The following is a 14,625-nucleotide window of genomic DNA, read 5'->3' on the forward strand; positions in this document are numbered from 1 at the left end:
ACACACACACACCACACAGATCAAACAGAGGTGGAGTCTTGCTGCTACAACCAGTTCCTCATGACTTCTCTGAGGAGAACAAAGTTTCTTTAAATAAAAACAGTTTTAAAGATTAAACTTCTGAATTATTGATCACATGGTTTGTTTTGAAGAATGTTGTGTGTACCCCGAGCAGCCTATCAGCCTATAGCAGCATCTCTAGGGGCTGGACCAGGTGAACCTGGTGGGGCAATATGGTACAACAAGCTCTCTAGTGGGGCAATATGGTACTACACGCTCTCTAGTGGGGTAATATGGTACTACAAGCTCTCTAGTGGGGTAATATGGTACTACAAGCTTCTCTAGTGGGGTAATATGGTTCTACAAGCTCTCTAGTGGAGCAATATGGTCCTACACACTCTCTAGTGGAGCAATATGGTACTACAAGCTCTCTAGTGGGGTAATATGGTACTACAAGATCTCTAGTGGGGTAATATGGTACTACAAGCTCTCTAGTGGGGTAATATGGTACTACAAGCTCTCTAGTGGGGTAATATGGTACTACACGCTCTCTAGTGGGGTAATATGGTACTACAAGCTCTCTAGTGGGGTAATATGGTACTACAAGATCTCTAGTGGGGTAATATGGTACTACAAGATCTCTAGTGGGGTAATATGGTTCTACAAGCTCTCTAGTGGGGTAATATGGTACTACACACTCTCTAGTGGGGCAATATGGTACTACAAGCTCTCTAGTGGGGTAATATGGTACTACAAGATCTCTAGTGGGGTAATATGGTACTACAAGCTCTCTAGTGGGGTAATATGGTTCTACAAGCTCTCTAGTGGAGCAATATGGTCCTACACACTCTCTAGTGGAGCAATATGGTACTACACACTCTCTAGTGGGGCAATATGGTACTACAAGCTCTCTAGTGGGGTAATATGGTACTACAAGCTCTCTAGTGGGGTAATATGGTACTACAAGCTCTCTAGTGGGGTAATATGGTACTACAAGCTCTCTAGTGGGGTAATATGGTACTACAAGCTCTCTAGTGGGGTAATATAAGCTCTCTAGTGGGGTAATATGGTACTACACACTCTCTAGTGGTGTAATATGGTACTACAAGCTCTCTAGTGGGGTAATATGGTACTACACTCTCTAGTGGTGTAATATGGTAAGACAAGCTCTCTAGTGGGACAATATGGTACTATGTTGCGTCACCAATCAAACACGTGCAAACATAAACAAGTGTACATTTAATTGTGTGTATATATTTATACGTATATACAGTGTACCTAGTAATCTCAAAGTAAAGCGACACACGGGATTTGTTCATTTGCAGTTTATTGGATTAATGTATAATGAACAAGAGCGGGCCGGGAGCCAATCACAGAGCAGCAGTCGAGTGGAAAACACCAGTGACATCACAGCAGCTGTTGAACATAAAGGGGCGGAGCAGGGAACCGTGAAGTGTGAGATTCATAATTCAATAAGTCAGCTGGTGTCGTTTAGCTCCTTTAATTTAATTAATACTCAGACTCCAGGTACGTGTACGAGCTCGTGAGGAGACCCTAAAAAACTATTTTTATTCGACCTCGTTACGTTTGGGTCAATTAAAAGTATCGATTTGGGGAATTTTTTATTTATTTAAAATATAAGTAGTGTAATATATTTATATATTATATATTTTATATATCTGATGCAGCTGCTGTGAGTCACAAGACGATTTCCTCTCATTTGTGTTCAACGCTGTAAAAATCAGAAACACCAGAAAACGTCTTCAGGAGAACTATATTTATATTCATGAGAGTAAATGTGGTAATACGCCTTTAAATGGGCGTTTATGAAAGCTGATCTGAAGTCAGTGTCCGAGCCCTCCGTCGTCGTTTTAATGAGAACGTTTAAATATCAGAACTGAACGTGGTGGTGCAGGTTTTGGGTCCCAGTGGGTTTGGGTGACGTTTCTGGTTTCCTCCTCTCGTTATGTACACTGAAGGGGCCGCGGGAACCGGCCAATCAGAAGTTGATGGCTTTGCCGAAGGAGGCGGCCAGGTTCGCTTCCCTGAAGGCCTCCGACATCGTCTGGAGGAGGAGGAGGAGGAGGAAGAGTTTTTAGTTTTTGTGTTTATTAAGATTATTATTTTTATTATTATTAGCTATTATGTTTATAAGCCCATTTCTGCAACCATGTTAAAAATTAATCGTAAATAAATAAGTAATTAATTTATATATATTTTTTAATTAATATCTCTAAAAAATGAATGAATGTCTAAAAATAATTAATTTCTATCTAAAAATAATGAATTAATATAAAAAATAATGAATTAATATCTAAAAAATAATGAATTAATATCTAAAAAATAAAGAAATAATTAATTAATATCTTAAAAAATAAGGCCCCAATATTAAAAATAGACTATGGATAAAATGCCTGTGTGTGTGTCTCTGTGTGTGTATGTGTCTCTGTGTGTGTGTCTCTGTGTGTGTGTGTCTGTGTCTCTGTGTGTGTCTCTGTGTGTGTGTCTCTGTGTCTTTGTGTGTGTGTCTCTGTGTGTGTCTCTGTGTGTGTCTCTGTGTCTATGCGTCTTTGTGTGTGTGTGTGTGTGTCTCTGTGTGTGTGTGTCTCTGTGTCTATGCGTCTTTGTGTGTGTGTGTGTGTCTCTGTGTGTGTGTGTGTGTGTGTACCGGGTGGGCGTGGCAGACTCTGGCGATGTCCTCACAGGACGCCCCGTACTCCATGGCCAGAGCAGCTTCGTTGATCATCTCTCCGGCTCCCTGCAGGAAGCAGCGTTTAATACAGTCACACGTCGTCCTTTGAGAACTCATCCGATTGGCCGGCCTCCGACGGGCCGGCCTCCGATTGGTCGGCCTCTCACCGATCCCAAGATGTGGGCTCCCAGCATCCGGTCCGTCTCCTTGTGGCCGAGGATCTTCACCAGGCCGTCGGTGTCGGCGTTCGTCTTCGCCCGACTGTTGGCTGCAAACGGGAACTTACCCACTTTGTAGGGGACGCCCTGAGGAGGAGGAGGAGGAGGAAGAGGATGGGGGGGGGGAGAAGAGGAGGAGGAGGAGAAAGAGGAAGAGGAGGCGGTGGAAGAGGGGAGGAGAAGAGAACAAGTAATAATTTAAACAATGTTCTTAAAGTCGCTTCGTGTTGCTCAACCTGTTGACCTGTGCGTCCTCTTAAAGGGACAGTACACCGTTAAAAATAAATACATGTTCCTCTCACTTCAGAACAAGGTTCACAACCTGCTGCCCCCTGCTGGCCAACGGGGGGCAGTGTTTGAACATTTAGCTGTTATCCTCCTCCTCCTCCTTTCTGTCATAAACATTTTCCTCTTGCTCCTCCTCCTCTTCCTCCCTTCTGTCCTAAACAGCCTCCTTTTCCTTCCTCCTTCCTTTTGTCCTAAACCATCCTCCTCCCCTCCTCCTCCTCCTTCTACTCCTTCTACTCCAGTGGTCACCAACCTTTTTGAGCCCAAGATCCCTGACCTCCGCCTTCATGACGGCAAGATCTACCTATTGAGGCGTTGAGAGAAAACGACTTTTTATTTGGCCTAATTGTCATTTTGGTCCAGCGTTCAAATTGATGTGACCAGGAACACAGAATTTAAGTGTAATATAACAAGTAAGATATTTGTTAACCGCACACAATATGAACAAGAAAAAACACATTTGCAATGAGCAGCTGGATGACCTACCAATATAAATGTTGTATTTATTTACATTACAACACGACACTGACAACATGATCAGTCAGTGCAACTCATGTAAGTTCAGCTCTCATCATAATGCCATCAAGCCATGTGACTCCAGTCAGTGTGACGGCTGTGACTGAACTCTGTCTGTGAGCTTGTAGTTAGTTCATAATCACAGACAATGAGTCTGAGGCCGTCTGTCAGCTGTCTGTCAGTAATCCAGCTCCTGGTCTTTGATTTGGTGATTTTCTCAACTTCACTGACGAGTTTTTCGGGGCAAAATTGGTATTCATGAAAGTTTTCTCATCTGGGATTGGTTCTGAAGTCAGCCCGTTGGTGAATACATTCACATCAGCTCTCCAGACATCCTCAGATTAAAATTATTATCATAATAATACATATGAGAATCACCATTTGTGACTCCTGCATCTGTCCCTTTTCAAATAATAGAATAAATGCAATTGCAATCACTTTCAAGTAAACCAGATTGTTCTATCAGACAAGAAACAAAAGCTCAATGTTGAGCTTTTGTTTTGAAGGACAACAGCAGAAAAGCCCAACTCACGGAGGTAAGACCTGGCAAGTCGCCAAGAATCTCGGCTGTCGCGCATAAGCAGGCGTAATGTGTTAATGCCGTAACGTAAACATGTACACGAAGGTACAGGCATTTCAACATTTATTTATTGATGACTTAGTTTTATGTCGGTGTACTTTGAGCTTGTGTAATATGTGAAGTTATCAATAAAGGTCTTTCTGCATTTCCCCTGCGTCCCACCTGTAGTGGTACGTTTCCCTCTTTCGGGGCGCACAGCTGACAACACGGCTGTGTAGCAGAACCCGTTTTCAGGCGTTCATGAATCAGGCGGAGATCTTTTCTGACGTCAATCTTCCAGTCAGAAAGAAAACATTTCAGAAGACACCTCAGAAAATGTTCGAAAACAAGGAACAATGTGTTTCTGAATTTATTTTCATTTTATTTTGGAGATCGACAGGGAACGTCTCCGAGATCGACCGGTCGATCGCGATCGACGGGTTGGCGACCACTGTTCTACTCCTTCTACTCCGTTCTCTCCTAAACATCCTCTCCCCCCCCACCCTCACCTCCTCCTTGAGCTGCTCCTCCGTGCGGCCCACCCAGGACACCTCGGGGTGGGTGTAGATGACGGAGGGCACGCAGTTGTAGTCGATGTGCACGGCTCCGCCCGCGATGCCCTCCACACAGATGATGCCCTCGTCCTCGGCCTTGTGGGCGAGCATCGGGCCGGCGATCACGTCCCCGACGGCGAACACGCTGACGGTCACGGAGTCATTGATTAGGCATCGGCTCGTCGTTCACAGGATCAAAGCATTGATGACGCAACAAGGAGACCGACGCTTCACTTTGACTGCAGAAGATATTATAAAAGAAACTGAAGCAAAAGTTTATTAAACTATTAATGAATTATTTGGAGATGCGCGCACACTGGTGAGCATGTTCTGTGCACCCCTGTGTATAAATGTATATATCCGTCTTTTGTCATAATCTTTATGTTCTCACAAAAATACAGGACTGTCTCAGAAAATTAGAATATTGTGATAAAGTTCTTTATTTTCTGTAATGCAATTTAAAAAACAAAAATGTCATGCATTCTGGATTCATTACAAATCAACTGAAATATTGCAAGCCTTTTATTCTTTTAATATTGCTGATTATGGCTTACAGCTTAAGAAAACTCTAAAATCCTATCTCATAAAATTTTAATATTTCCTCAGACCAAGTAAAAAAAAAGATTTATAACAGCTGAGTGTTTGTCAAGGCTCAGGAAACCCTTGCAGGTGTTTCGAGTTAATTAGACAATTCAAGTGATTTGTTTAATACCCTACTAGTATACTTTTTCATGATATTCTAATATTTAGAGATAGGATATTTGAGTTTTCTTAAGCTGTAAGCCATAATCAGCAATAAATCAGAATAAAAGGCTTGCAATATTTCAGTTGATTTGTAATGAATCCAGAATGCATGACATTTTTGTTTTTTTAATTGCATTACAGAAAATAAAGAACTTCATCACAATATTCTAATTTTCTGAGACAGTCCTGTATAACGAGAATATCGGTAATATGTGATTAACCTGATTAAAATGTTTAATAGTTTCACAGCCCTAATATATATATTATTTACACACACACACACAAATATAACTATATATAGTTATATATACATACACAAAAATATATATACAAATATAAATAAATGCCTATAACTGTATGTATATATATACACAATATATATATATATACACACAAATATATATATATATACATAGTTGTGCGTGTGTGTGTATATATTATATATATACATATACACACATAAAAATACATATTCATATAAATATACATATTTATACATATATGTTGAATATAAATATATACAAACATATATATTTATACATATATTGAATATAAATGTATATATTTATATATATAAATAGAATATAAATATATATTGAATACATATATATATAAAATATAAATATAGATTTATATCTATAAATAGTATCTAAATATATATAAATATATCAGATATTATTCCTCACAGTTATTCCTCATGGGGGTACCTGGGCACGGCGGTCTGGAAGCGGTTGTTGACGGGGATCCGGCCCCGGCTGTCCAGCGTGATGCCCACAGACTCCAGGCCCAGGTTCTGGGTGAACGGCCGGCGGCCGATGCAGACCAGCAGCACGTCACACGTCAGCGTCTCGCTCTTCCCTCCGGCCGCCGCCTCCACCCTGCAGCCGCCGCACGGTGAGCCGACAACAACAACAACAACAACAACACAAACCGGTGTTCCCTCGACTCACGCCACGTCGATCTTGCCGTCCGGCCTCCGGGTGGCGCCCATGACCTTGGTGCCCAGCTTGAACTTGAGGCCCTGCTTCTGCAGGATGCGCTGGAAGTTCTTGGAGATCTCCATGTCGATGCCCATGCCGCCCACGTGGGCCAGGAACTCCACCGCCGTCACCCTGGAGCCCAGGCGCTGCCACACGGAGCCCTGCAGGGGGCCGGGCACCGGAATCAGACTACCAGCTCTCGGCGCCATTGTTCCAACAACAACAACAACAACAACAACGACAGAGCTCTTCTGGACGAAAGCCGGGTCAACGTTTAGAACTCCGTAGGGTTTAAATTGCGCTTGAATGCAACACAGAGCGACAGCGCCGTGCGCTCAGGTCCAAGCCGAGAGGTCAAAGGTCACTGACCAGCTCCACCCCGATGACTCCGGCTCCGATCACGATCATCTCCTCCGGAACCTTCTTCAGGGAAAGAGCTCCGGTGGACGACACCACGCTCTCCTCGTCGATCTGAGGGAGGAGGAGGAGTTTCAACACGCGGCTCGTTGAGGAAAAGGTCAAAGGTCAAGGTTAGATTCATGCTGTCGCAACTTTGCGGTTCAAACCAGTCCAGACTAAAGTGTACATGCAAATGAGAGAAGATTTTAACCAAATACCCAGAAAGAATATTCTAAATAAAAAGTGACTTAAGGCTGGTTTCCATCAAATGAACAGCGGTGTTAACAAGTGTTGCAAAGTGTGACAAAGTGTTAACAAGTGTTGAAAAGTATAACTGTTACAAAGTGAGTGTTGCAAAGTGTTGTAAAGTGTTCCGAAGTCTTACATTTGAAGTGAAATCAAAACATGTCCACAAATGAATGAAAACTGGAAAATATTTATCATTAAAAATGACAACTTTTAAAATAAAAATACATTTAAAAAGCGTTTAAATAAAAGATCATGAACCACATGGAGGTACTGGCCCTACCTGGATCCCGGGGAAGGGCATGACCTCTGACCCCGTGGCCAGGAGGATGTTCTTGCTGTTGATGATCTGCTCGTTGCCGTCGGCGCCAACGGCCGTCACCTGATTCTTACCGCTCAACCTCCCGTGCCCGCTGATGTGGGTCACCTGAGGGGGAGGGGCCAGAGGGTCAGAGGGAGGGGCCAGAGGGTCAGGGCAGACAGACAGACGGACTGCACACCTTGTTCTGCTTGAAGAGGTGAGCGATTCCTCCCGTCAGAGCCTTCACCGCTCCGCTCTTCTGGGCCATCATCTTCTCCAAGTTCAACGACAGGCCGGAAACTGAGAGACGACGACAACAACAACAAATTGACCTACAAACAACAACAGCTACGGATGACTCGCTTCATTTCAAACATATTTAGAAATACATAAACATGACGCAATAATGACCAAAAACAAAGAGAAAAGATGACGCAGCTGAAAAAAAAGTTAATTATTTTAGATAATTTAGTCTCTTGTGATAGGCCGAGTAATGAAAGGTCATTTAAAGGTTCATTCAAATAAACTTAAAGGTAATTTAAATACATTTTAAAAGGTAATTTAAATAAATTCAAAAGACAATTTAAAGATCAAATAATGTTCATTTTAAATAATAATTTAAAGGTAGTTTAAGGTTCATTAAAGGTCATGTTAAGGTTCAATAAAGGACACGAAAAGGTCATTTAAAGGTGGTTTAGAGGTCATATAAAGGTCACTAATATGGTGGAGCAGCGAGCTTCTTACTTTCGATGCCTCTGCTCTCAAAGTCCTTGCTGTGAGCCATGTGGTAGAAGTACGAGTTGTTGAGCAGCGCCTGCACACACACACACACACACACCATCATGCATTATACTTCTTTACGCCGCGGCTCAGATTCTCGTTGTTCAACCGACGGCTCCGACGACGCGGAGCTCAACACCACAGAAGAAGAGTCGCTCACCTTGGAGGGGATGCAGCCCACGTTCAGGCAGGTTCCCCCCAGAGTGGCGTTCTTCTCCACGCACACCACCTGGCACAGGAAGTAGTATTTAACGTTGATTCCATTGAGGTCAAACGGTTTCATTATAAGATAAATACATTAGAATAACTTCTGCTGCTGAGTCTCCTCATCAGAGGAAGTCCAGGAACAAACACGTTCATGAATGTTAACGGGGTTGAAATAACTTCTCACTATTCAGAATTAAATGATCAACATAAATGTTTTATAAAGTCTTCTTTTCCTTCTTTTAAAGGATGAAAGTGATTCTGTTATTCACCACTTCACTTCATAAAGCACTTTGGTAGTTTAAGTTAATTTGTTCAAATGTTGGTTTTAGAGCTTTTTGCATTTATTTTGGTGAAAAAAGAGTTTGAGACGTAAATTAAAATAAGAAATATAAAAATATAAACAAGCAAATAAAAACAGGTCTGTCATTAATGAACAGGCGGGCTGCAAAGACATGAAGGAATCTTATGGTATATACCAGTATTTATCCCTTCAGCATCTCTCGTGAAATTTATTCTCCATTTAAAATCAATCCCTAACTTAAATAATAATAACAACAACAACAACATTACCTTGAAGCCGAGCTGCGCCGCTTTGATGGCCGCCACGTAGCCTCCGGGCCCGGAGCCGACCACCGTGACGTCGGCATCGACTACGGAGAGAAGAACACGAGTCAACAGGGCTTTTATTGTGAAGGAAACAGGAAGCTGGCACTGCGAGCAGCTTGATGTTTTAGAGTTAGAGTTTTTAATAATAATCCTACATAAATGTTATTATGTTGAACTTTGCAAACAAATTGAGAATGTAAACAAACAACAACAAAACCCAAGCCAGACAGGTGAGCAGGCAGACAGGTAAGACAGGTAAGTAGGCAGACAGACAGGTAGTCAGGCAGGTATTAAACGTTCTGTAATAAACGTGTTCTGTTGGTGACTTACTGGCTGCTCTGTCGGAGAAGCTCCTGATGGACAGCGAGGAGGTGGAGGAGGCGGGAAGTCTGCAGGGGAGGTGCTGGCTCCGCTGGGGGGGGGGGGGGGGGGGGAGTTATGACAAAGCAACTCAAGTCTAACTTAACAATAGACGACTTGTTTCGAGGATTTCCTTAAATACAGTTTCCTTGTTCAGCAGCTCAAGCGTTAAGAAAATAATACACAATGGAAACTGATTTTGGGAGATGCAACGACACGACGAAGCTAAAACTCTCATTTACATACTTTATTAATGCTGCAAGTGGAAAATATTTCACTACAGTAGCATGCATATTATATATATATATATATACAACATTTAAAAAAAAAGAAAAATCCACAATATATAACATTCAATTTTATATAGCGCTTCTCTAAATATATAAAAAAAAATATACAAAATAAGCAATAAAATGCGCAATATATAATATATATAATACAATATATATTTTTTAAATAGAAGAAAAATCCACAATATATACAAAATAAGCAATAAAATGCACAATATATATATATATACAAAAAATATGTTTTAAATAGAAGAAAAATCCACAATATATACAGAATAAGCAATAAAATGCACAATATATATTATATGTATATATTTATATACATATAATACAATATATATTTTTTAAATTTAAGAAAAATCTACAATTTATATAAAACAGAAAAATGCACAATATATATTTAAACTAAATTGTAAAAAATATGTAATAACATGTATTAACTACGCAATAGTGCAATGATGTAAACAAACAGTGTCACGTGATTTATAGTCTTATTTTGTCTAATTTAAGAAAAGTGTATTCATCCAGAGCAGATATACTAATTGTAAAAACTCGTTAATATTATCAACAATAATAATAAGTGTACAAACAAAAAGGTTAACGTTAAAAGACCATAAAAACAAAACTATGACTTCAAGACGGAGGAAAGTCACGTGACGGAAACAGGAAGTATCTTCACGTAACGTTCGTGTTGTACATAGAATACGTTTATTTTAAGGTTCGGGGTTCAGCGCTTTGCTCAAGGGCACTTCAACAGCAGCAACGTGACGCCTTTAAAAACATAACAAAAAACACTCACAAATAAGTCATTAGTCCGAATGTCGCTCTTGCCGATTTAACGACCTGACGTCACATAATCAGAATAAGACGCGCACGACACCGACGGCTGAACGTCCCGGTATGTCCCGGTATGTCCCGGTGACTCCCGGTCGCGTCCCAGCGGCGCGATGTCGTCCTCGCACCGGGGCCACAGCGGCTAGCTGCCCCGGCTACGTGAGACCGGAGGACCGCGGGCCCGCCGGCACCGAGACGAGCCCCCTAAGAACACCGCGACCACGACACGCGGGGAGCCGCTCGAGGGGCTCCGCGTCCCGGGGCACCAGGTGAACGGAAGCCGCTCCTACCGTGGCCAGCGAGCGGTACAGCTGCGTCCAGCTCTGCATTGCGTCTGTGTGTCCGGGTCCGTAACCTACAGCAGGCCGATCAGCCAAGGACTACCGCCATTGCGCGTGCGCAGTATCAGCATTCAAATAAAATACAAACCGCGACGGTGTCGGTCGCCTGTATATGACGTCACTCTCCGTTTCTGGTTGGAGGGTAAAGTCTTTTAAAACAAATTGTTTTTCCCTGGCTTTGGTATTAATATAATTGCAGCCGTCTTTCTTGATTCAGGTAGTTTTTTATTCGAGAAGCAGTATTCATACATTTTACTTCACAATGGGGTGAAAATATCTTTAAATTCTTGATATATTTCAGGAGGAAAGCCACCTGGACCAGCTGCTGGACCAGAGGGGATGTCATCGATCCTTCCTGTAGCTCTGCCATTGTAATTGTTTTATTACCTTCGCATTGAAAATGTGGAAGGTTATGTTTTGATCGCCGTGTATTTATTTATTTATTTGTATGCGTGTTACTCGCATAACTCGAGAAGTATGAAACCGAATTGCATGAAATTTAGTGGGATGCTTGGTTATTATGCGGGGACCATTTGATGAGATTTTGGGATTGATCGGGTCAAAGGTCAAGGTCTAGGTCATGAAAAGGTCAAAATCTTCTTTTTACCATAGCGCTGTAGTGAATGTCATATCATAATTCACCCTTGTTCCTGGTGTAGTTCTTGACACAGTTATTAATGTAAGGAGTCACACACATCGGTGTGACTGTTCCGGGATCGCGGTCCCTTTAAGTGTTGTGTTGCTGTTTGGGACGTCAGCCCCATGCGGGTTTGGTATCTGGGCAGCGCCATCTTGGGTTCATTCGTTTTTGTGTTACGGAATAAACGAGACACACACTTGTGTGCTCAACTTGAGGAATTGTGTTTTGCCTTTTAATGCAACTTCCACACTGGTGACCCCGACGCCTGTTTGCTGGACGTACTCGCAAACACGACTCGACCATGGCCGCGAACGCTGTTACCCTCAAACTCCCCGAATTCTGGGAATCGTCAGCGTCGTCATGGTTCGCTCAGACGGAAGCGCAGTTCGCGCTGCGGGACATAACCGCGGATACAACACGGTACTACTACGTTGTGTCAGCTCTCGGTAACTCAACGGCGACCCGAGTGGTGAGTCTCCTGAAGCGTCCTCCAGCTACGGAGGAATATGCGGCGCTCAAAGCCCACCTGCTAAAGACGTTTGAACTGTCCGACGCTGAGAGGGCTAGCAGGCTGCTCTCGCTCCAAGGGCTAGGTGACGGCAAACCGTCCGAGCTAATGGACCGCATGCTGGATCTCCTGGGGGAGCACAGACCCGATTTTCTTTTCACCCAACTTTTCCTGCGCCAGCTGCCTTCCCAAGTCAGAGCTGCACTGGCCAACACCGCCATCACTGACTGTCGAACACTGGCTGAAGAGGCTGATACATTTTTCCTGGCGAGTCAAGGGCACCGCGTCATGGCCGCGCTTCTCCCCACGCACGGCGCTCCGGGGACAATGGCGGATTCCACACTTGTCGCAGCAACCTCTTCTCGTCGGCAGCAGTCTTCTTCAGGCTCGTGCTTCTATCACGAGAAGTTTGGACCGAAGGCTCTTAAAGGGTACCTGTTGTGATCTCGAATATGTAGCCAGATCAAAAGATAATGTGTTTCTAAAGGTTATTCATGCACTGACGGTCCAGTATTCAATAACAATACGTAGTTTAGGCTGTTCAAAGTCCTCAACTCCGACATGCGACATTGCACTGGAGCTTGAATATGGCGCAGGTGGTGTGACGTCACATCGTTGAGAGATCGACAGCCAGCCACAGCGGATGTGTTCAGAAACCAATGTAAACAACGTCGAGCGCTCGCAAACAAATGCTGAGAACTTGATAATAACAAAGAAAACGGGCGAAATATGGACGATGAAAGATTGTCAGATTCAGCAACTGGATACTTGTATGAACCATTAAAAGCAGACTATCCCCATTTAGTTAATTGTGACAGCGATAGCGATGATTCTGATGAAGTTGATGCCGAAGGACCGCCGGTCCAGATGCTTCACCGTGCGGACCGTGCACGCAAGTCGGCGGACGTTTGGTGCAGTTGTGGGAAATGTGTGCCACAAAAAACAGACAGAGTGCATTTGTTGTAAAGAACACAAACTTATGTCCGATGATATAGTGACATTAGACCTAATCTGCTTTACACAAAAGCGTGAGCTTGAGAGCTACATCGCGCATAAGCCAGCGCTGGAGATTGGCTGAATTCCTTTCAACGACTCTACGTCATAGTGACCTTTGACATGAGTAAATAACTGGCAATATGTCTGCGCCCTGAAGCGTTCACGGACTCGGAATGTTGACAAAGAAATGTAAAGCCTCGGGCTATGCGTGACTTGTTGAAAATAGCGGCGGGGAAAATATGATTTATTTGATGCGCCTAATGGATGTAGCACGTTGTTGTTTTGGGCTACAGGCAGTGGTGTATAAAGTACCCAAAAGTCATACTTGAGTAAAAGTAAAGATACTTGACTGGAAAATTACTCAAGTAAAAGTAAAAGTCACCCATGAGAATACTACTTGAGTAAAAGTATTAAAGTATCTGATTTTTTTTGTACTTAAGTATCAAAAGTAATTTTCTGATATTAAATGTACTTAAGTATTGAAAGTAAAAGTAAAAGTAAATGCTGTTAATAAAAAAAACAAAGGGTCAGAATTGTGAGAATTATGAAGTTTATTTGTTTGGGTGCTGTGGCCGCCATGAACAAGGAGTATGAGCTCGGATTAATTTAGCAATATATGAATACTATGAAATTACTAAAATATAAAAACACGTTTAACACAGAAAAAAGCAGAACCAAAAGTAACAACCAGAATCATCACTTTAAAGTGAACAAATTCTTGTTCATCTTCAAAAGAAGTTGATTTTCAAAATGGACAGATGTCAGTGTCGCTCTTCTGGGGCTGAAGACGAGTCCTGCGATGCTGAAGAGCCGTTCACCTGGTGCAGGTAGAGTGTGTCTAGCTTCACAGGCCCTGATGGTGCAGGTAGAGTGTGTCTAGCTTCACAGGCCCTGATGCAGGTAGAGTGTGTCTAGCTTCACAGGCCCTGATGCAGGTAGAGTGTGTCTAGCTTCACAGGCCCTGGTGCAGGTAGAGTGTGTCTAGCTTCACAGGCCCTGGTGCAGGTAGAGTGTGTCTAGCTTCACAGGCCCTGATGCAGGTAGAGTGTGTCTAGCTTCACAGGCCCTGATGGTGCAGGTAGAGTGTGTCTAGCTTCACAGGCCCTGATGCAGGTAGAGTGTGTCTAGCTTCACAGGCCCTGATGCAGGTAGAGTGTGTCTAGCTTCACAGGCCCTGGTGCAGGTAGTGTGTCTAGCTTCACAGGCCCTGATGCAGGTAGAGTGTGTCTAGCTTCACAGGCCCTGATGCAGGTAAAGTGTGTCTAGCTTCACAGGCCCTGATGCAGGTAGAGTGTGTCTAGCTTCACAGGCCCTGATGCAGGTAGAGTGTGTCTAGCTTCACAGGCCCTGATGGTGCAGGTAGAGTGTGTCTAGCTTCACAGGCCCTGATGCAGGTAGAGTGTGTCTAGCTTCACAGGCCCTGGTGCAGGTAGAGTGTGTCTAGCTTCACAGGCTCTGATGGTGCAGGTAGAGTGTGTCTAGCTTCACAGGCCCTGATGCAGGTAGAGTGTGTCTAGCTTCACAGGCTCTGATGGTGCAGGTAGAGTGTGTCTAGCTTCACAGGCC

At 43.2% G+C, this 14,625-nt stretch overlaps 1 protein-coding gene and 1 long non-coding RNA gene across 2 annotated transcripts; one reads left to right on the top strand and one right to left on the bottom strand.

The window, feature by feature from the left end:
- Positions 1 to 1,309: 1,309 nt before the first annotated feature.
- dldh (dihydrolipoamide dehydrogenase) lies at positions 1,310 to 10,974 on the bottom strand. Its single transcript, XM_056416713.1, has 14 exons — positions 10,865 to 10,974; positions 9,421 to 9,502; positions 9,055 to 9,134; positions 8,438 to 8,506; positions 8,242 to 8,311; positions 7,697 to 7,797; positions 7,480 to 7,623; positions 6,921 to 7,022; positions 6,522 to 6,712; positions 6,279 to 6,449; positions 4,783 to 4,972; positions 2,860 to 2,997; positions 2,669 to 2,758; positions 1,310 to 2,065 (listed from the first exon to the last, which is right to left on the bottom strand). Exons 1-14 carry the CDS (start codon positions 10,901 to 10,903, stop codon positions 2,000 to 2,002), a joined length of 1,533 nt encoding a protein of 510 aa, XP_056272688.1. The 5' UTR covers positions 10,904 to 10,974; the 3' UTR covers positions 1,310 to 1,999.
- A 68-nt stretch (positions 10,975 to 11,042) lies between these two features.
- Positions 11,043 to 11,769, top strand: LOC130195299 (uncharacterized). Its single transcript, XR_008832045.1, has 2 exons — positions 11,043 to 11,132; positions 11,217 to 11,769. It is a non-coding gene; the product is annotated as an uncharacterized LOC130195299 (long non-coding RNA).
- The last annotated feature ends 2,856 nt before the right edge of the window (positions 11,770 to 14,625 follow it).

The sequence above is a fragment of the Pseudoliparis swirei genome, chromosome 6, assembly GCF_029220125.1.
Source record: "Pseudoliparis swirei isolate HS2019 ecotype Mariana Trench chromosome 6, NWPU_hadal_v1, whole genome shotgun sequence".
In the NCBI taxonomy this organism is placed as follows: domain Eukaryota; kingdom Metazoa; phylum Chordata; class Actinopteri; order Perciformes; family Liparidae; genus Pseudoliparis; species Pseudoliparis swirei.

Bases quoted from the DNA above. Each gene is read 5' to 3' on its own strand.
- dldh (XM_056416713.1), bottom strand. From the start codon at position 10,903: ATGCAGAGCTGGACGCAGCTGTACCGCTCGCTGGCCACG. The intron at 9,135-9,420 runs GTAAGTCACCAA...TTCTCTCCGTAG, and splicing joins CTTCTCCGACAGAGCAGCCA to TCGATGCCGACGTCACGGTG. The intron at 2,759-2,859 runs GTGAGAGGCCGA...TGCTTCCTGCAG, and splicing joins GAGCCCACATCTTGGGATCG to GGAGCCGGAGAGATGATCAA.